Below are 20,022 nucleotides of genomic sequence, written 5' to 3'. Positions count from 1 at the left end.
CGCAAAACTTGAAACCGAAAATTCGGGAAAAGAGAGAGGCGCCTTTTGATATCTATCGAAAACGTCTCGTTTCTTTCCGATTCCCTATTCTCTGTTCCAAACAACCTCGAGTTCTTCATATTCACCATGCAGAACACCTCAAGTCTCCCCGCCTCACCCGTCGGTGTCAATGTTCAATATCCACAACTCGTCCTCGAAGGGAAGCGAACTGGCTATTACATCACATTTACTCTATTCATCCTCACACTATGGTTGATACTACCAAAGAAGCAAAGATCTCAGCTCGAGGTTCCCTTTTACAAGGCTTCCAAGAAGAACTGGATCTTTGATGCTGAAACATTAATTAAAGATAGCTACACAAAGGTTTGTTGCCCTGCAATTGTTGTTCAATACGCCATATACTTACCTTATTGCTAGTTTCGCGATCGAGTATATCAGATCAAGGCCACCGAGGGAGTACAAGTCTTGGTACCTGCAAGCCTAGTTGGTGAACTCAAGGGACTCCCAGAAGATGTCCTCAGCGCAACAGAAGCAGTGTCAGACGTAAACCTCACTTACACCCACACATGTTGGCATTCCATGCTAACATACCGATAGGCTTTGCAAAGCAAGTACACAAAGTTCTCACCCGGTCACAACGGCGAAACACTTGCACTGTTGATCCGAACAAAGTTAACTCAAAACCTCACCCGAGTTGTACCTCGTCTCAGAGAAGAGCTGGAGTACATACTGGCCACCGAGTTCCCTGCCTGCGAGGACTGGACGCCTGTGAAATGGCAACCCTTTAGTCTTCGTGCCATCACCCGCCTGAGCGGCAGAGCTTTCGTCGGCCCCTCCCTCAACCGCGACGAGAAGTGGATGGACACTACCATCAACTTTGCCGTCCACGTCTTTACCGCATGTGTCAAGCTCCAGTTCATCCCAGAGTGGGCTCGACCTGTTGGCCAATATTTCGTATCAGAGCTACGCCAGATCCGCAAGGATATCAAGATCGCTAAGGAACTGCTCGAGCCTATCCTCAAGGAGCGACTGCAAAACATGGAACTCTCCAACGGCGAGGACGCACCCGATGATATGATCCAATGGCTTCTCGAAGCTCTGCCCAAGGATGAAAAGTCCGATCTTACAACCCAGGCTGAGTTGCAGCTCATCATTGCGGCCGCTTCTATCCACACCACAAACAACCTGCTCTGCGAATGCCTTTGTGATCTGGCAGCATACCCAGAAGTCCAAGAGGAACTACGCCAGGAAGCCTATCAGATTCTCGAAGCGGAGAACGGTTGGGAGAGGAAAGAGAGCTTGGCTAAGCTCAAGAAGCTGGACAGTTTCATGAGAGAAGTCCAGCGCCTGAGCGGAAACATCAGTGAGTCTCTTCTTAGTTCCACTTAACCATATCCACATCCAGCTAACCAATATGCAGCATCTTTTATCCGTAAGGTCATGAAACCCATCTCTCTCTCCGACGGTACCCAGCTGCCCGCAGGCACAAAGGTCCTCGCCCCCCAAGCTGGCATTGCTCTTGACGAGCGCTATTTCCCCGACCCCGAGCGTTTTGACGCTTTCCGGTTCTACAAGCTCCGCCAAGAGTCAAGTGAAGCCAACCACAGATGGCAATTCACCTCTCTTGACGACACATACACCAACTTTGGCGCGGGCAAGCATGCATGCCCTGGACGCTTCTTTGCCAACAATGAGATGAAGCTCGTGTTGGCGCATCTGCTCATCAACTACGACATTCGCCTCAAGCCGGGTCAGGATAGACCAAAGCCAATGACTGTAGTCATGGCCAAGGCACCTTCTCCAGATACAGAACTGGAGTTCCGACGAAGATCACTGGTAGCTTGAACAAGAATGACGAGCACCAATACTTTGATACCCAGTACATTACCTTTTTACTATATAAACCAGTAGACACACGAAGATGTGTGGAAGCATTAGTACATAGAATACTAGCTTTAGAAATAGAAGCTGCCTCTACAAATCTTGGGTCCACCTGTCTGCGTGTTTGTGTTTGTGTTTGGTAGACCCCACCCACAAAAGTAGATCTTTCCCATCTTATCAGATCATGACTGTCAGCCAGACCCATTCAGGGCTGAGGATGGCGTCGTCTCCCCAGTGGGACAAGTCACCATTGGGAATGTGGAAAATTCAGGATATCGAACTCTTTTCCGTGACCCCTGTCCTGTCAAAGGCTCCCACGGGCAAAATAACAAACTCTGTCGGTGAAATGGATCCCCCTGACGAGGTTGATGGTTGTGGTTGAGGACAAGGAAGTAAAGGAGAACAGACACAGGCCAACTCAGTTAGCAGGGATGGTATCGATTTACCTGACTGCTGCGCTTGTGTGTTGTACATGCGAATGCCGCAATGGATATGCATCCATCCATATGTTGGTACTAAGGCGAGCTGCATGGGCTGAGAAGTACATACATATATGTATGTGCAAGGACAACAAAGCATCTCAACAAGAGACTGTGGGTATTTTGTCCCTTCTGCTTCGATCAGTTCCGAGATCGGTCAAGTTGCACATCGTAATTAACGGGATGCATCTAATCTCAACATTCAAGGAGATGTCAGGATGTCTCAAGATTAGATTGGATTGATAAAGGTCAATCCATCTGATAACTTTTTTTTGGCTGGTTTGTTGGGATGATCCGATTGGTGGGGATACATCATTTGACAAGGAGACAAGAGAAAGGGACATTCGGAGCCGGGGTATCCAAGTTTGTGTCCAAGCTAGACTCGGAGCTAGAAAAAAGAAACAGTAATTAATATCTTGTTTGGTGTTGATGTATCAAAGTGAACTGAAAGGAGTGCATGTGACTCTTCCATCATGCCATGTCACTCTTCATACCTACAGAAGTGTAACTGCCACTCGGAGTGCATCTTCTGCATTCATAGGTTCGGATAGTTTTCGGAGAAGGATGAAAAAACTCACTCGGCTCTTTATCAGATTCCAACGAATCTGGTAAAAAGAAATGCGGGGAGAGGGGAAATACTGCGAGGTAGCGAGGTCATTAAATCTGATAACAGAGCGCATTATTCTCGTCTGCGGGCGCCCGCCGTCGGTCCTTCAGGCGGCATCTTTTTCCTCGGAAAGGCCCACGGAAACGTTCGGTTCGGCCATCGGACGGGATGATATCCGCTTACTACGCAGGTTGTACTACAACGCTGAACCGGATCAACGGGTAAGAGGATGTCTACCAGGTTCCTGTACACAGTAATTGTATACTCTGTAACCTGGCTTTGAACTCCTAATAGCCGGGCGCAGTCCCGACTATGTTTAACTGAATTACAATAATTGTTGAGGAGCTGACATGCCACGATCACGGAGATAGACGGTATTCTTTCAATGGCAATGTCTGTGATGGCCTGACCCGTAGCTGGGAACCGTTGTCTCGTTGACTGGGTTAGATAAACGCCTGCCGTGACTGGTTGGTTCCAGGTCCCGAACCCCTGTTTTTTTCTGACCAAAGCCTAGCATCAGTAGCCGACAGAGCCTCATGACTTTGATGAATGGAAGGGCTGCACTATTGATAAATGAACCGAAAAGATCCGAATAAGAAGACACAGCTCGTATGATGCGCACATGTGTGCCGTTGACCTCTTGAACCGTAGTTTACAGCACTGTGTTGATCTGATCATATTGAGAATGGGCGTGTATTATCCCAAGAATAATAAGGTCGTTCAGGGACATGCCGATCTTTCACAGTGAGAGATGGTGGTGTCGGAGAGACCGGTTCAGCTTTGAGAGTTATGCAAGTGTCCTTACCCTAGAACCAACTTTGGATATTCTAGTTTTTCTAGCTGCTTGTTCTATGCACTGGCTGGATCGAACTACCCGATTGTATAATTATTAGTGTCAGTTTCGTCCTGTCAGTCAATTCGCATAGACATCAAATTGCAACGTTAGTCTTCGATATCGGACTCGATGGCGAGATCTGGTGACGTGGTGGAGTTGGTTGATTGCTCAGGATTTGCACAAATCTGATCTTGATGTGTCAGAACAAAGAAATAATCAACGAGTGGCTGATTGATAAGAGGGGCCAATAGCCGATGAGCCAATTAGAAAATGGGGTTGTGCAAGTCGGCCTCAGGGTATCAAAAAAAATTGACCGCTAAGAGCATAAGAGACAAAATTATTAGGGCAGCTTATGCCACTTAGACTAAGCTTCTTAGACTATTTATTTCCATATCCTAAGACTGGGTCGGGTATTGTTGCACAAACCGGTCACTGGATCGGCAACCATTAGCTCATAACCCGTCATGGAAGAGAATCAGAGGGAAACCCTTCGCCAAATGCCTACTAGACAATCGATAAAGGATAACAAAAGTGGCATAATTATTTGTGAAAGTGTCGGTCGAGGGATGTTATGAACCAAGGTTTGAATGAGACAGGCCTTGCTTGCACAGTACGGATTGATTACAGCATGTGAGACAAAGCACTGACTGGACTGATTGATTAAGCACTGATTGATAACGAAATTGGACATGATCACTCTTCATTTTGTGTACTCTCCTGATTCGGTGCTTTGAGTTTTGCCAACAAACCCTGTGTAAACCCTCGAACCTCCTATTTGATCATCACATCTAAGCAATTATCTACCACGCATTCATATATCTTCACGTTCTGGCATGATCTGTTGTGATATGCGCCAAATCCACACCAGCTTTTAGAGGGGCTAGAATCGCTTGGGACCGGACAGGGACTTTCTCGAGTTCGGGTTCTGTTATCCTGGGGCTGGCTGGGCCTAGGACCTGGACCTGGACCTGGATCTAAACCTGGGCCTGACTCTGAGCCTGGGGAAAGGAGAATAAACCGGGTGACTGTATTTGCAACGTTATCTTATTATCGCGTGTACCTGAGCTGAGATGAGCATCGTGCTGAGAAATGGTCTGATCAATACCTGCGCCCTCTTCTAATACCTGGTAATCTTTTAGACATGTTTGGTTAAACACTTTATATCTTGTAAACTGATAAGATAATCCACGGGCTGGCAGCTACAGTGGTATTAACTGGTTTAGTAGTGACACGCCCCCCCAACAGTGCCAATGCAAAGCACCTAATGGATAGCCCCACGGTGGAGATTCCCCAACCCGCATCGGGGCCCATCCATGGCAATGGCAACAGCAGCAGGAGCTGGATTGGATTTTTAAAAACCTCCCGCCCGCTCTCGGCCGCTACCACTTGTATTTGAGTCTTTCGTCCCCTCCAGCTTTCCCGAGCTTCTTCTTTCCTCACAAGAGACTTTATTGTTACACTTTCTTATCGGTCAATTGCATCTGCAACTTGTCAAACTTTACGAAACCTACAAATACCATACACCTACCTCTCAGGCGACAGCACTTGTAATCCCTGTCTACTGCTGCATCGTCATGCTTTTTGAGTCCTGACGTCGTATACCGAACCATATTATATTTTCGCGCGAAAGTCGTCACAATTTACTCGTTGCGAAGAGCTTTTCAACAACATCTACACCCGAAACTTCGGCTCCTCAACAACAACTTCCAGCGGGTGGCTCATAAACACATTTGGCCCATCATGACTACTCCTGCTATTCGAATTGACGGCATCGTCAACCCCGCCACTCAACCCCAACACGAACTCATCATGGCCGAGGGCGCTCCCTCAATTGCACCCTCGCTGACATACTCGGACGATTCCGACTCCCAAGAAGATGAGCCAGTCATCCCTCTCGAGCGCCGCCGTCGTGCATCTACACGCCTGATTGCCCAGAATGCCCGAGACATTCAGCGAATCACTGGTGAGACACCAGCCGAGTACATGGGTCGATGCTGTGGTGGTGCTTGCTGTATGAGCGACCGAAACAACGTTGAGTACGAGGAGGTTCCCTTGCCCGACAACGATGCTTTCAAGTCACTCGGACTTCGACTCGAGAAGATTCCTGCCGACCTGACTGGCATCATCCCTTTGCCCGAGCAAACTGTCTTTTTCACCTCAATTCCTCGGCCGACTTCTTCTCCTTCTGACTCGGCTGTCTCACTTGACTCCGATTCTGAGTCCTCCCCTTTGTCCACTTCCTCCAAGAACAACTATTTGGTTCCTGGGCCTGGATATGAGGGTGTCGACACCACCATTCAACCCCCTCGATTCGTCCAGCCTCATCCTCCCCACAACGTGTACCCGGCCAAGATCCACAACACCCGTGAGCTCACCAAGCCTGGTGCTGAGAAGCGAACTTTCCACTTCGATCTTGATATCACCGACTATCCTCCTGAGGAAGTTTTTGACTTCAAGGTTGGTGGTGCCATTGGTGTTATGGCCCCCAATGACGAGATTTCGGTGGATGAGATTCTTGATGCTCTCATGATCCCACGCTTCCAGCGCGACAAGCCTGTTCTCATGAAGACCACAAAGGGTCGCTGGCCTACTGTCTGGGGTGATGAGAAGGCTCGCGAGCTCGTCACTACACGCCGTGAGCTTCTTACATGGACTACCGATATTCAGTCTTATGCTCCCACTAAGGAGCTGCTCCGTGTCATTGCGGAGCATGCTACCGCTCCTAATGAGAAGAAGATCCTCGAGTATCTCTGCTCTAATGAAGGTGCCAGCATCTTCTCCGACTTCCGTGGTGGCCCCCACACCACCCTCTCTCAAATCCTTAACGCGTTCCCTAGCTCTCACCCTCCTATGGATCAACTTCTCTCCGTCCAGGCTCAGCTCATGCCACGATTTTACTCTCTCTCCAACGACCCTACCGAATCATACACCCTCCGAGAACATGCTCAGCGCCGCTTGATCGAGATTGCTGTCACGGTTCATGACTCCATGGATTGGCGACGTGGTTGCCGTGCCGGTGTTGGATCTGGATTCTTTGAGCGACAGGCTCACAAGTTCATGAGAGCCCAAGCTGCTGGTGAACGCTCTCCTCAAATATTCATCCCAATGTTCAAGGGTTTGATGGCCAATCCTCTGGCTAAGCAATTCAACTCAGATGGTCCCATGCTTTTGATCGGTGCTGGTGTTGGTATTGCCCCATTCCGTGGCTTCGTTCAGCGCCGTCTCAAGCAGGCCAACTGTGCCAACAAGGTTTGGGTCCTTCAAGGCATCCGAGATTCATTGGTGGATGAGATCTACAGTGGTGAGTGGGGCGTTCATGAGGAGGAGGTGAAGCGTGTCGTTCAGAGCCGAGTTGGCACTGGCAAGTACGTACAAGAAGAGGTTATGAACCAGTCTGACCTTGTCTGGTACATCATCAACTCTTTGGACGGCCGTATTTTTGTGTGCGGAAGCAGCAAGGGTATGGGTGAGGGTGTGGAGGATGCTCTTTGCGACGTCGCTATGGAAAAGGGCAACCTGGAGCGTGAGGAGGCGCGCAACTTCTGGCAGCTCAAGAAGGAAGAGGGCAAGTACATCTCCGAGACATGGTAAATGTCGAAACAAACGGACCAACAAAAAAGCTTGGATATGTTTTTATTTTCATGTGATGGAGAACTGGCGATGCAAGGGCATTGTAACAAAACTCGAGAATGCAGGCCGACACAGTTTAGAAGGCTGCTGCACAAGCGAGAGGGATAGCATATGGCATTTTCTGATTCGAGAGGGGAGGAGCATTGGGCATAGTAACGGCGTTATAGGATTACGGGTTTGGGTGGCTATCTGCTCTTGCGGATTGTATATTGACTATTTCCTTTATGGGAAATACCCTTAGCGGCAGGATAAAGATTATCAAAGCGCCTGTCTTGCCCTTTTTGATATATGAGATTTATAAATTCAATTGATTGAATATTGAAGTGCATATATACCAGTGATGACATCTGTTGAATTCCTTGATCCTTCCTTATCTTGACTGAGATTAGTGCGTGTGTTTCGTCTTACTCGTTGGCCCGACGGGAGGAGTGACCAACTAGGCAAACTCCTCCCGTCGAACCAACGAGTAATTAGTTTTCAATAGTCACTACTACACAAAGATCTTCACTATTTCTACTAACCTATAGACAGATATACAGGCTACTGGGTAGCAGAAAAGTTAGTATCCTAAGTCTTTGGGCGTAAAAATAAATAGCCTAAAGGCTATAGCTTTAGTAGCATAAGATGTCCTAATAATTTCGTATCTTATGCTCTAAGCGGTCAACTTTTCTGATACCCTGAGGACGGGAGAGTCTATGCGCTATGGACGTTTAATCCCTCTACAGTGTTACACATATTCTTGGTGAGTACAATGTGTTCCTGTCACCCATGACGCCAGACTTCCCTTTCTGGCGACTGATCCAGTCTGATAGGCTCGGCACTCGCTTGTATGCGGAAGTGGGACGCAAGGGTCTGAAGCCGTGGTTTTTGTCAGCGGAATAAATGTTTCGGCTTGCTTCATCAATCTCGCGCGCGCGTATTGTCAATCACGGCGGTCTAGCTTAGGTGGCATGAGAGAAATCCGGGGTTAAATTCCAATAGTATTCTACCGGAATGCATACCTGACTCAGGGTGCGGGAGGAAAAGTTTTTTTTCCCTAGGACGAGTCGGGGGTTTCTAATCAATCAGTAATAGTCCGTGTGGGATGAACTGGGGCTCCTGTTGCATGTAAAGTTTCTGTCTATTTCTAAATAGTGTTGCTTCCGGACTGTCTATCACTAGATGATAGAGTCTGTAGCGGTGAGTTGTATATCTGAGTTTGATAACACGCGATCTCCACTTGATATGGCTGCAAGTATATGAATATGGCGCAATTATGGTTCCGTTAATATTTCAAATTAATTGACCTTATGAGATGTATGTTAAGTCTATGATTATTATCACAAGTCATTAATAATCAATTGATATCTACTTCGTTACGAATCTCAGGTCTTTAGAAAAATAGAAAAGAAAAAGAACATCGTGATCGCTTCAGGGTAGCCTCGATAGTTCCGGAGCTATACTCTCTTGAGCCTATATATCCGGCTGAATAATGTTTATGCAATCCCATCCGACCTAGCGCGCGCGAGTGAAAAAGGTGCGAGCGGGTGGCTGACCAACATACTAACCCAATCAGTATAAGCCTGTACCTGACTGATGCAATTCTGATGGTGCATCATTAGTCAGTGGAGGTTACAATCGACAGAACCGGCAGGGTCTGAAGTCTTTTTCTCTCTTGCGCGATTGGGGACTAAACTTGTCAATGGAGGGGTTCAAACATGCCGAGCGGGGCAACATAGTTGAATAGTGCCGTCGTAGCCTAATAAAGATTTGTTATGTGAGGGAGATATTGCTATATATTCGTCTTGTTCCCCGTTGTCCATCCCATCTCATCCTCATCTCAACTCACTTACATACACCACTTACACCTACACCTACACCCTATACAAAACAAACCTTCTCTCACAATGGCCGCCAAACTCTCTGCCAACGCCCTCATCGAGCTGGCCAAGAACCGCCGCTCTTACTACGCTCTCTCCAAGAACCTCCCCATCCCTACCTCGCGCATCACCGAGCTCGTCAACCAGACCACCCTCGAGAGCCCCTCATCCTTCAACTCCCAGACCAACCGTGTCGTCGTCCTCTACGGCGCTGAGCACGACAAGCTCTGGGACATCACATCCGATGCCCTCCGTGCCATCGTCCCCGCTGAGGCCTGGGAGGCCACTGCCAACCGTGTCGCCGGCTTCAAGAACGCCGCCGGAACTGTCCTCTTCTACGTCGACAACACCACCATCCAGACCTTCCAGGGCAAATTTGCCATCTATGCTGACCGCTTCGAGCCCTGGGCTGTTCAGTCCGCTGCTATCCAGCAATACCTCCTCTGGACTGCTCTCGAGGCTGAGGGTCTCGGTGCCAACCTCCAGCACTACAACCCTCTGATCGATGAGAAGGTTGCCGAGACCTGGAAGATCCCCTCCACCTGGACCCTCAACGCTCAGCTCGTCTTCGGTGCCAAGGAGGGCGAGGCTGGCCCCAAGACATACGTCCCTCTTGAGGAGCGTGTCAAGGTCTACGGCGCTTAAACATTATATAAAAGCTTGCAAGAAGTCAATTGGATTAGGGATGGGAACCTGCATTTTTAGCGAACAGTTAGCGTTTAGAGATAGAGTATAGAAGCTCACCATTCCTGTAATGGACAAACAAAACTATTGTTATCAACATCTAAAATGTTCTTTTTCTATTGATGCGTTCGTGATTCACTGACTGCTAACTTATTATCTAGAAGAAACACCAGCAGGTGTTTTGCCTAAAAACTGGTAGTGATCTAGTCACTGACATAAATATTAGATCACTCTTAGTGTATATATGGCCTAAGAGTGGACTAATGATTTCGTCTGTTCTGCTTCAAGTTGGGTATGCCACGTATTTGGACGAAAACTACAAATTGCAGCAAGTCTAATGAAATGTAAAACGCTTCATGAGCTGATAAATTATATAGAGAGCTATACAATTATATGTAAATGTCCAAACGCTCAACTGGGATTTTGTTCTTTATACAACATGCATTACTTTACTCAACCACCCTTCCGAGGGCCTGTCCCATCTTTACTTGCTGACCCTTCTCCACCGCCCAGTCCCAGCCAATGTGCTGGTTGTTCTCACCCACCTTGTTTGCAGGTGCCTCAAATACGAGTACGATAGTACTGCCCAGCTGGAAGCCACCCATCTCCTCACCGCGTCGAAGTGCATGGCCTCTCAAAATAGGGCTAGCAGCCTCATATGTTGCTTCGGCAAATCCTTGGTATACCTCACCCCTGTTGGCCGCCTCTTCAGCTGCCCGATCCGCCGCTGTGTCAGTCAACAGGCTGTTGGTTCGCAGTTCCTTATCAAAGTTGACGACGATAGAGCCAACGTTGGTTGCACCGACTGGAACATAGCTGAAGAAACCCCAACGCCAGCGACCCAAAAGTACCACACGCTCGTTGAGGGTAAAAAGACCAGGTAGGGTTCGCTGCAGATACGGGGACACACTGTAAAGTTCTCCGGCGAAGTGGCGGCGACGGTCGACGACCCAGTTGGTGGGAGAGTGAAAGCGGTGGTAGTCGCCAGGAGCCAAGTAGATAACTGCGTAGTAGAGGGCTGTTGTCTTATCCGGTGATACAACATCGTACCAAGGTCGCTCACCCAGAGCCAGTTCAGCACTAACCTCGGAAACCGTGCCAGGGGATGCGGGCATGGACTCATCCTTCACTGAAGGGCCACGTTTTCCAGTACCGGAAAGGAGATCGGGAAGAGTGTACGAAATGCCGTTGACTTGGGCAAATTCCGCATCCTGTTTGACAAGGGCTTCCTCGTCTGATACATCGTTAGAAGCCAGGCTAGTCGCAGGTGTAGAAGTGCCTGAAGTGCCTGAAACGCTTGCAGGAGGTGTGTTCTTTCCAAGGAGAGCATCGATGCTGTAGGTCATACCCTTGACTTGCTCGATGTCACCGCCTTGGATCTGACCGTATTGGAGGACCTTGCCATCGGAGGGGCAAACGAGAGTGTGAGGATCTTGGTCGAGAGGTCGAGCACCGGGTTTGAGAGTACGGTAGAAGAAGGATGCGAGGTTAGGATAAACGTGGAGATCGGGTTCGGCGACTTCGTCAAGACTGAGCTCGTTAGCATGAATTTGCCACTACATTGGCGGGGGTAACAAACTTGACACCGAAAATCCAAGAATACAGCTTGAAACCAGGAACTCGAAGGTAGTAAGGAATTGTCAACTCGTTGAATCGACCCCAGAGTCTAGAGATAGCTTTCAGGGGCAGAGTTGACATGACCTGGACTTGCCTGAACTTGAGTTAGCATTGACCGAGGTATAGGGGCAGAAATAGTCGACGTACCAAGGACCATCAGGACGAATTCTGGCACGCTTTTTAGGCGTTCTAGTACCCTCTTGTCCATCTTCCATCTCAATTCTCTCCTTCTCACGAGAAGAGACTTTGTAAAATTGGACGAGACCGAGGAATCCAACACCTAGACCGACAGGGATCTGGTACCATTGGATTTTGGAGTTGCGCATGGCCTCACCAAGGCGCTGAGAGAATCTCGGTCTCTTGCCCGAGTTGGAGGCGAAGGTTCGAATTGAAGAGGCCGAAGGCCGTGCTAGGCATCGCGATTTCGTCAAGGCTTGGAGCATGTGTCGCGAAGCAGATGGCGAACCACAGGTTGCATAACGACCGTGGGTATAGAATGAGCTGCGGAGCATGTGACTGCCGAGTTGGGAGGAGCCATGACCAAGGGTTGGAGCCATAGCGGGCAGAGACAAGCGACAGCGATAACGCTGCCGACTTGGAGTCGTGGGCTGTCGCAGAGAAGGAGAGTCGAATTGAGACAGATAAAGTCTCTCAGAATTGAGTCAATTGGATTTTTGACGGGATGTTGACGTCAAAATCCAACGATGACGATGGGCTGCGACTTGCTCAAGCTTCCAGTTAGTTAGTTGCATACATCTTGTTCGGTAGGTGGGCTGTAGGTCTCGGATACAAAAGACGCCGACCGCCGAGAATTGACTTTTTGAGTGCTGGAGTGCCTTCTCGAACAAGCTCAAGTGGGAAGGGATGAACAGATGTGGGTAAGACTGGATGAGCGACTCGACCAATAACAAGTCCAACTCAGCGATGAGCAACTCCAACCAAAGACAAGAGTACGTACCTGTCTACCCACCGACACCGCAATTGCTCAAGCACCAGCACCCAGCACCCCAGGCCTACGTTACCTGTACCTGAGAAGCTTAGCTTACCTAGCAGCTTTAGTAGGTACCTGAGGTAGGTACGGATAAGACCCCAAATGGCAAAAGGCCACCCTGACCACTATCCAGGTTGATGAACCGTCACTTCCATTTATCGCTCCTTTCTCTCCGCAAAAGCGTTGCCTTTTCAAGGGCCAACAATCAAATACACTGCTCCAACTCTTACCACAGCTTCTACAGCATTCGCTCTTCATCTGTTGCGCATCATTTCGAATACTGATCTTTGCTTCATTCGCCGCCATACCTTCTCTTCTCCCTTGACATGCGACCCGTTTAGTGTTAGTAAGACGACACAAACCGACGTCAGTCAATAAGTCGCTACTTTCTTCAACTTGAGGGACGGCCTTTTATGTTATCGACTACCGATATATATGTTCCTGCACCATAGTCTATTCGACGTCGATCCGTCGCATTCTTCATTCTTAGTCGCCCCTCCGTCACTCCGACATTTCGGAATACTTCATTCACCCTTAGCTTACCTTGGCGTGGCATGCTACTAGCTTGATCATCATGGCTTCTATGCCTTCTGCGACTCGTCCCGAGGACGATAAATCTACCACCACCACGCCTTCACCAGTTGACGGACAAACTGTAAACCTACAGGTTTTGTCACCGTCTGTTGGCGTGACCAGACCACTGCTGTTTCCAAGTCTTGCTGCCAACACTACAGTCAAACAGCTCAAGGACAAGATTCGACAGACCCTCCCCTTGCGCCCAGCCGATGAGAACCAGCGCTTGATTCATCGCGGACGCGCCATTGTTCGCGAGTCTGACACCTTACTTGACATATTTGGTGCAGATGTGGTATGTTTCTTACAATTACACCGTTGACCATGGATCAACCAACTAATTGCTTGGCTTTCCCTTGCTATAGATTCGCAACCCTGAGCAACAGACAATCCATCTTGTTATTCGCGATGTGCAAGACAGCCAACCCTCAGCCGCAGCCGCAGCCGCACCTTCTGCGCCTTCGTCACTTCCTGCTCCCGCCTCAGCACCATCGTCAGGTCCCAGCCCGACCGCTTCTGCCCCGCCAACGAATCCTCTGCGAGCACAACCTCAACACCCTCAAGGTCATGTCGCAGGATACCAGATCCCTTGGCGAAATTCGATGCCCCCGACTTCCAACCCTTTTCCTCAGCCACGCATGCCGTCACCCTCTCCGTCTCATACCCCTGAGCAAGCTGCGGCCTTCCAGCATCACCACCAGAACATGACGCAGTGGCTGAATAACCTCCAGCGAGAAGCTATGAACAGGGCTATCAACAATAGTCAACGCACAAGAGCTCAAATGGGAATGCGCGGTGTTGGGGACAACGTCCCAGGAACTGTTCCAGTGGGGGACGGTAGCGGTCGAGCAAGCCCTGCCCCAGTCCCAGGCCAAACCATATATCGCGAGCATGTTGGACCAAACGGGCACACGTACCAGGTCGAGACTGTCGTACGAACTGGAGGAAGTGGGCAACAGGGGAGCAGTGGTGCTGCGGCCTCCATGTCACCAGTCGATGTACATAACATCATTCGGAGTGCTGATATTAACCAATCTGCGTCAGCAGTGGCTAGTGCAATGCAGCGGAGTGCTTCTAGCACTTCTTTACATAACCGTCCTTTGGCACAACCCGGAGCACCGGCACCTGTTTACCCACATGGGTATTCTATCATGTCTAGCAGACGGGGGACCCCCGAGCCCGCTTCTGCTCGACTTGCTCCCACCGCAGCTTCTCGAAATTCTCAACCAAGGCAGGGGCCTGAGGTGTACATTCTCTCATCACCCGAAGGCCCCCGAGCTTTGTTGTTCAATAATACTAGTTCTGAGGCGTATTATACCCCACGGCTTCGAACCCAAACAAGTCTCCAGCAACTCCAGCAACTCCATCAAGTACAGCAACTCCAGCAACTAAACCAACTACATCGTCAAACTGTCGCCGGTCCAACTCAGGAGGTTGGAATTGACCAAATGCAACAGAGACATCACCACCACCACCACCATCATCATAATCCTCGCCCCCCTACGGCAGCGAATTACTTCAACCAACTCCAGGCGCAACCGCAGCCTTTACGTGTCAATCAACGTCTACAGCCTCTGCCTCAACAGCCTGTGCACCAGGGCCAAGCTCAGCCCCAGCCTCAGGTCCAAGGCCAAGGCCAAGGCCAAGGCCAAGTTCAGAATCAAGGCCAGGAAGCGGAGCCTGGGGCGTTCATGGGCCCTTTGATGCATCGCGGTAACCCGCCGATGGCAGCACTTCCGCCACTGCTTATGCAGCTGTGGCCTCAAATTTGGCTTCTGTTCCGTCTGGCCTTGTTTGTTTGGTTCTTTACTTCTCCTGATGCGAGCTGGTATCGATGGATTGCCATTATTGTGATCGCTGTATTCATCTTTGTGCTCAGTACTGGCGTTTTTAACGGAGTTCCAGATCACGTTTGGCGACCTCTGGGACGACACCTAGAGAACTTAATTCCCCTGGAGCCAAGGCCTCAACAGGGCGTTGCCGTGCCAGAGCAGCATAACCAGCAGAACCCGCAGCCCAGACCAAACCCTGATCCTACTGAGATGGCAAGGCGGCTTGTAGAGCAGCACCAAGGACCAGACAATTGGATTCTGTCCCAAGTTAGACGTCTGGAGAGAGCTGGTCTCTTGTTTCTAGCAAGTATTGCACCGGGTGTTGCAGAAAGGCATATTGCCAATCTGGAAGCAGCAGCGCGAGCTGAAAGGGAGCGCGTAGAAGCTGAAGCGAGAGAAGCAGCGGCAGCAGCGGCAGCGGCGGCTCAGAATGATGAAAACAACGAAAACCCGGCTGAGAATGAAGGTGTAGGGACAACTATAGGTACTGAGGCAGATCAAGCGGAGAGGGCACCGGAGGATCATGAAAGATTACGAGGAGAGCAGGGAGTTCAGGAGGGCAATCAGCATGGCGAGCATAGGGAACCACTTATTCACCTGTAGGGATTCGGGTTCCAGAGAGATATGTCTTTTGGTCGAAACGAGTTGCATGCGTTCAGATGAGATGTGAGACGAGCGGAAAAAGTTTATACCAACGTGTCAGGCACGGCAGACGCTGAACCGTGGGGAGATACTGGAGTTGATGGTGTTCCATTTCTTTTGTTTCGTTCCTCTTCATGGGAAACTCTTTCCAGAAGGCAGCTGGGCTCAGGCCCTTGTGTTGATTTCCCATCCATTAGCTAGCGCTTCTTTAGAGAGAGCCTGCCTGTTTAGTCTATTTTTATGCTGGTATAGCTGAAAGGCCAGAAAGCAAGTACTGATAGCGGTTGATTTGAAGCAAGTAATTAATAATTTTGACTTGATTCTGTTGAAATTTTATTGTAACACCCGCTACTTAGACAGGAATGTTGACATCGCAACCATGATGTCGTAGCTTTGTTGCTGCCTCGGATTCCTTATCTTATCAGTGGGGGATGATATCAGACATCGTCCGGCTTGGAGCTTCGTGTTCAGCCTATGAAGCTTCAAGATCGTCATTAACTTTGCGAAGCATTTCCTCACAACACCGATACCCAGGACGCCCACACAGTGAACACCGTACTCTCAAAAAAAGAAGACAAATTATCTTTCTTCCAACACGCTATTTTATAATCCTTGGAAGCAGCTGAAACTTGCCGGGAAAACGCTACACCTGTCGCTACAATGAGTGGTGGATGGAATACTAGTTAGTCTCCTTTCTCTTCCTGTGTCTATCAAAATGCTAACCTGAGCTACTCTAGTTGAATCCGATGCGGTAAGATTTGGGCTCTTCGCTTGTTGATCTCTCCGAAAGCTAACACAGAGAAAACAGGGTGTTTTTACCTCCCTCATCGAGAACCTCGGCGTCAAAGACGTTCAATTCGAAGAACTCCTCACCCTCGACCCATCCGAGCTTCTCACCCTGCATCCTGTCTACGGCGTGATCTTCCTCTTCAAGTACCCGACCGATCAACCCTATGCGACACCCGAGGGACCCCGCGACGGCTCCTTCGACCACGCCGCCTCCGAGAACATCTTCTTCGCCGCACAGACGATCCAGAATGCCTGTGCTACACAGGCCCTCCTCAGCGTGCTGCTGAACAAGACGAAAGATGTCGAGGTAGGCGAGCAGCTGGGCGACTTTAGAGAATTCACCATGGTGCTGCCACCTGAGTTCCGCGGTGAGGCGCTTAGTAACTCTGACCTCATCCGGGAGGTGCACAACAGCTTTGCTCGCAGCAGCCCCTTTGCCGACGAGACGGATAAGACGGGTGCAGAGACAGAGGATGCCTTCCATTTCATCGCTTACACACCTATCAATGGCACACTCTATGAGCTCGACGGCCTGCAACCCGCTCCCATCTCTCACGGTGCCTGCAGCTCTGAGGAATTTTCTACAAAGGTTGTGGACGTTCTCCAGCGCCGAATCGCACGATACGATAGCACCGAGATCCGATTCAACCTCCTCGCCATGTGCCGGGACCTGCGACAGCGAGCGCGAGACTTTGGCGACGAGGAGCTGTTGGCGCGGGAGGAGCGCAAGCGACGAGACTGGATGTTTGAGAATGCTCTGCGACGACACAACTTTGTTGGCTTTGCGGGTGAGGTGATGAAGGGCGTTGTTCGCAGTAAGATCGCCGAGGGTGGTGATGCCGCATGTGAAAAGTGGGTGAAGGAGGGCTTGGAGAGGAGGAAGAATGCGGAGCAAGCTTACAGAGGTCGAGCAGGAGCAGGAGCTGGCGGCGGCGACGGAGATGGTGATGTCGATATGGGTGCTTGAAATACTTAATGAACTTGTCATGACGGGATGGAGATACCATATTATATGACCGGGTTTTATGAACGAGCATGGTTAGGCTAATGGCTGACACTTCATGATAGAGGTTATGCATTAAAGACAAGAAGAAATAGCCCAATTTTGTTTTGGGATCAGAAAATGATATATACAATCATATCTCATTTCATACGTTTCTACATGACATTTAACATCTCAGTATTTGTCCCTTTCTGATCGCAGTCCACCCCTTTCACGTATCAACTGACAATATGCCGCTTTTTAGGACCTTGCCATCTACCATTCTGCCATTCTCATCCAGAAGCACACGTTATTTCTTTCGACATTCCAAAAATGAAGAAATAGGTCTCCTAAATGGTCAGTACAGAGAATGGAAAGGGTCATAAGCAATATCCCTTCTGAATTAGCGTGCCCACACGCCGGGAGGAGGGGACATAGGGGGATCGTCTTTGGCAGCAGATGCGGCAGAGGCAGCGGATGCAGCTGTGGTGGAGCTGCTGTGGTCGCGGCGCTCGGCGTAGTTGAGGTCTGTCATCGCATGCTCGGATCCGGAGGGTTGGTCGTCTTCATCAGGATTTCCGCGGCGTCGGATGGCGCGGACGAACCAAGGCGCACGACCAGAGCCTTTCCAGGTCCAGTACTCTTTGAGGTCGTACTCGCTGGGCTCGAAGTAGCCGCGAGAGACAAAGACGACAATGCCAATAAGGCCATTGAGGACGGCATAAACAAAAACACCACTGATAGGGATTAGTTTATATGATGGAGGAGGAGTGGCTGACTTACGCGATGAGACCGTAAGCTACGCTGTAGCTGAAAGGGATAAAGGTCATGACGACGAATGAAGGAAGAACATCGCCAATGTAACGCCAGTTGATCTGGGTGATTTGTCGAATCATCATGCAACCGACCTACTCAAATTGTTAGTTCTGTCGCTGGTAAGCGAGAGATGAGACGGAACGTACCATAATCAATGTACAACCAGTCGCCCATGGTGGGACAGATGCAAAGACGGGCGCAAAGAAAACGGCCACGAAGAAGCACATACCAGTCATCATGGCAGTCAATCCAGTTCTTCCACCCTCGGCAATACCTGCACCGCTCTCGATGAAAGCGGTAACGGGAGAACTTCCCAACAAGGCACCAACGGAGATGAAGGCAGCATCAGTGCAGTATGCAATAGTAGAACGAGGAAAGTCGCCGTCGCGAGGGTTGACGACACCACAGAAACGAACCATGGAGTAGAGAGTGGCAGTCGCATCGATGATGTCGACATAGAGAAATGTGAACAAAGCGAGGGCAAAATGGGAGGCTGAGCCACCAAAGTTCCAGTCAAGTGCGTTGAGAGTTTTCTCGATGGGATGCCAAGCAACGACTTGCTTGAAGAATTCGTATCGGTGGTCTCCATCTGCATCATCAGGGAAGAAGGTGAAGGGAGTGCCGCGGCTGCATGTTTGTCAGAAGATGTTGGCAGGACAAGAAGGAGTACGTACGGCCAAGACGTGATAGAGACAATCATGATGCCAATAATGAGGGCATACTTGACACGGAACGCCATCAGAAAGGAAGTGACAATACCGCCGCAGAAAACTGCGATCCAGAGCTGTCTTGATTAGCCCACGAGCTTTAGATCACAAGTCCATTCAACTCACCTTGGGGCTCGTCATTACTCCTTCTTGGCATATCCCCTTTTCGTCCCGCATCTCATTAGGACAGCCCCCAAGAGCAAGGGGAGTGGCATCTCCACCAGTGATCGCGCCGATTCCAGCAGAGTACGAGAGGCCGATTTCAGTGAGGAAGAAGCCGATACCAACACCCGTGGCAGTCTTGATAGTGGCGGGGATCAGCTTGACGAGCCACTGGCGCATACCTGTGAGAGCAAGAAAGATGAAGATGAGACCTTCGACAAAGACAGCTGTGAGGGCGAGAGAGTACGAGATGGGACCACTTCCATTGTATCCGACGACTTGAAAGGTGAAGTAGGCGTTGAGGCCCATACCAGGACTGTTAAAGAGTGAGTATGGTTTGAGAGATGTCTTAAGAAGGTGACTTACGCGATAGCGACAGGGAGATTAGTAAGGAGACCAAAAGCGAAGCTTGCCATGCCTGCGACGGCGGCTGTAGCAGTAATGATATCTCGTCGAATATCTATCACTTCGGTCAGTCTTGATGCATGCTATAAAAAACTGGGAGCATATTGACCTTCTTTGCAAGCCATGTAAGAATCGACCTTGTCACAGGCCTTTCTGTCTGCCAAGTCACATTCGCAAGTACCACCAGTCTGTTGAAGCAGCGCCGCCTATAATAAATCAGCGAAAAGATCGAGCAGAGGAACTGGGCTGTATTGCATACGTTGACAGCGATGATGTATGCCATAGTAGCAAAAGTAGTCACGCCAGCCCGGCATTCTCGAAAAAAGGTCGACCCAGTAATCTCCTCGGGCTAGAAGAGATGGTTAGCTGATGATGTCGAGGGAAAGGGGGACGATTCTTACGTGACCGCTACCTGAGAGGCGAAAGAAGTGACCAAAGCGCGAAGTGGTGATGTAGCAATCGACATAGTCAAAAGAGTCGCGAAAGCCACAGAAGCGAGAACGACCAACTTGTTCTTGGGCGAAAGAGTGC

General features: G+C 49.7%; 7 protein-coding genes across 7 annotated transcripts; 4 read left to right on the top strand and 3 right to left on the bottom strand.

Annotated features, from left to right (window-relative positions):
* Window positions 1–126: 126 nt before the first annotated feature.
* Window positions 127–1,845, top strand: FGSG_01868 (uncharacterized protein; the record flags this gene model as incomplete). Its single annotated transcript, XM_011319415.1, has 4 exons — window positions 127–363; window positions 418–468; window positions 598–1,363; window positions 1,421–1,845. The coding sequence occupies 4 exons, from the start codon at window positions 127–129 to the stop codon at window positions 1,843–1,845; spliced, it is 1,479 nt and encodes a 492-aa protein (XP_011317717.1).
* A 3,425-nt stretch (window positions 1,846–5,270) lies between these two features.
* On the top strand, window positions 5,271–7,730 carry FGSG_01867 (uncharacterized protein). The gene has a single exon (XM_011319414.1). It carries the CDS (start codon window positions 5,543–5,545, stop codon window positions 7,391–7,393), a length of 1,851 nt encoding a protein of 616 aa, XP_011317716.1. The 5' UTR covers window positions 5,271–5,542; the 3' UTR covers window positions 7,394–7,730.
* Window positions 7,731–9,318: 1,588 nt separating this feature from the next.
* Window positions 9,319–9,936, top strand: FGSG_01866 (uncharacterized protein; the record flags this gene model as incomplete). The annotated part of the gene is made up of 1 exon (XM_011319413.1): window positions 9,319–9,936. One exon carries the CDS (start codon window positions 9,319–9,321, stop codon window positions 9,934–9,936), a length of 618 nt encoding a protein of 205 aa, XP_011317715.1.
* Window positions 9,937–10,424: 488 nt separating this feature from the next.
* Window positions 10,425–12,149, bottom strand: FGSG_01865 (phosphatidylserine decarboxylase proenzyme 1; the record flags this gene model as incomplete). The annotated part of the gene is made up of 3 exons (XM_011319412.1): window positions 10,425–11,505; window positions 11,555–11,686; window positions 11,740–12,149. The coding sequence occupies 3 exons, from the start codon at window positions 12,147–12,149 to the stop codon at window positions 10,425–10,427; spliced, it is 1,623 nt and encodes a 540-aa protein (XP_011317714.1).
* Window positions 12,150–13,555: 1,406 nt separating this feature from the next.
* Window positions 13,556–14,036, bottom strand: FGSG_12025 (uncharacterized protein; the record flags this gene model as incomplete). Its single annotated transcript, XM_011319411.1, has 2 exons — window positions 13,556–13,894; window positions 14,034–14,036. The coding sequence occupies 2 exons, from the start codon at window positions 14,034–14,036 to the stop codon at window positions 13,556–13,558; spliced, it is 342 nt and encodes a 113-aa protein (XP_011317713.1).
* Window positions 14,037–16,135: 2,099 nt separating this feature from the next.
* On the top strand, window positions 16,136–17,518 carry FGSG_01863 (uncharacterized protein). The gene is made up of 3 exons (XM_011319410.1): window positions 16,136–16,312; window positions 16,368–16,381; window positions 16,439–17,518. Exons 1-3 carry the CDS (start codon window positions 16,291–16,293, stop codon window positions 17,384–17,386), a joined length of 984 nt encoding a protein of 327 aa, XP_011317712.1. The 5' UTR covers window positions 16,136–16,290; the 3' UTR covers window positions 17,387–17,518.
* A 286-nt stretch (window positions 17,519–17,804) lies between these two features.
* On the bottom strand, window positions 17,805–19,502 carry FGSG_12024 (uncharacterized protein; the record flags this gene model as incomplete). The annotated part of the gene is made up of 6 exons (XM_011319409.1): window positions 17,805–18,138; window positions 18,185–18,309; window positions 18,364–18,844; window positions 18,892–19,001; window positions 19,051–19,402; window positions 19,453–19,502. The coding sequence occupies 6 exons, from the start codon at window positions 19,500–19,502 to the stop codon at window positions 17,805–17,807; spliced, it is 1,452 nt and encodes a 483-aa protein (XP_011317711.1).
* Window positions 19,503–20,022: the final 520 nt, after the last annotated feature.

Source organism: Fusarium graminearum, chromosome 1 (assembly GCF_000240135.3).
Source record: "Fusarium graminearum PH-1 chromosome 1, whole genome shotgun sequence".
In the NCBI taxonomy this organism is placed as follows: Eukaryota; Fungi; Ascomycota; class Sordariomycetes; order Hypocreales; family Nectriaceae; genus Fusarium; species Fusarium graminearum.
This window is presented reverse-complemented; position numbering and strand designations above follow the sequence as displayed.

Excerpts from the sequence above, each read along its gene's own strand:
- FGSG_01863 (XM_011319410.1), top strand. The coding sequence starts at position 16,291 with ATGAGTGGTGGATGGAATACTA.
- FGSG_01867 (XM_011319414.1), top strand. The coding sequence starts at position 5,543 with ATGACTACTCCTGCTATTCGAATTGACGGCATCGTCAACCCCGCCACT.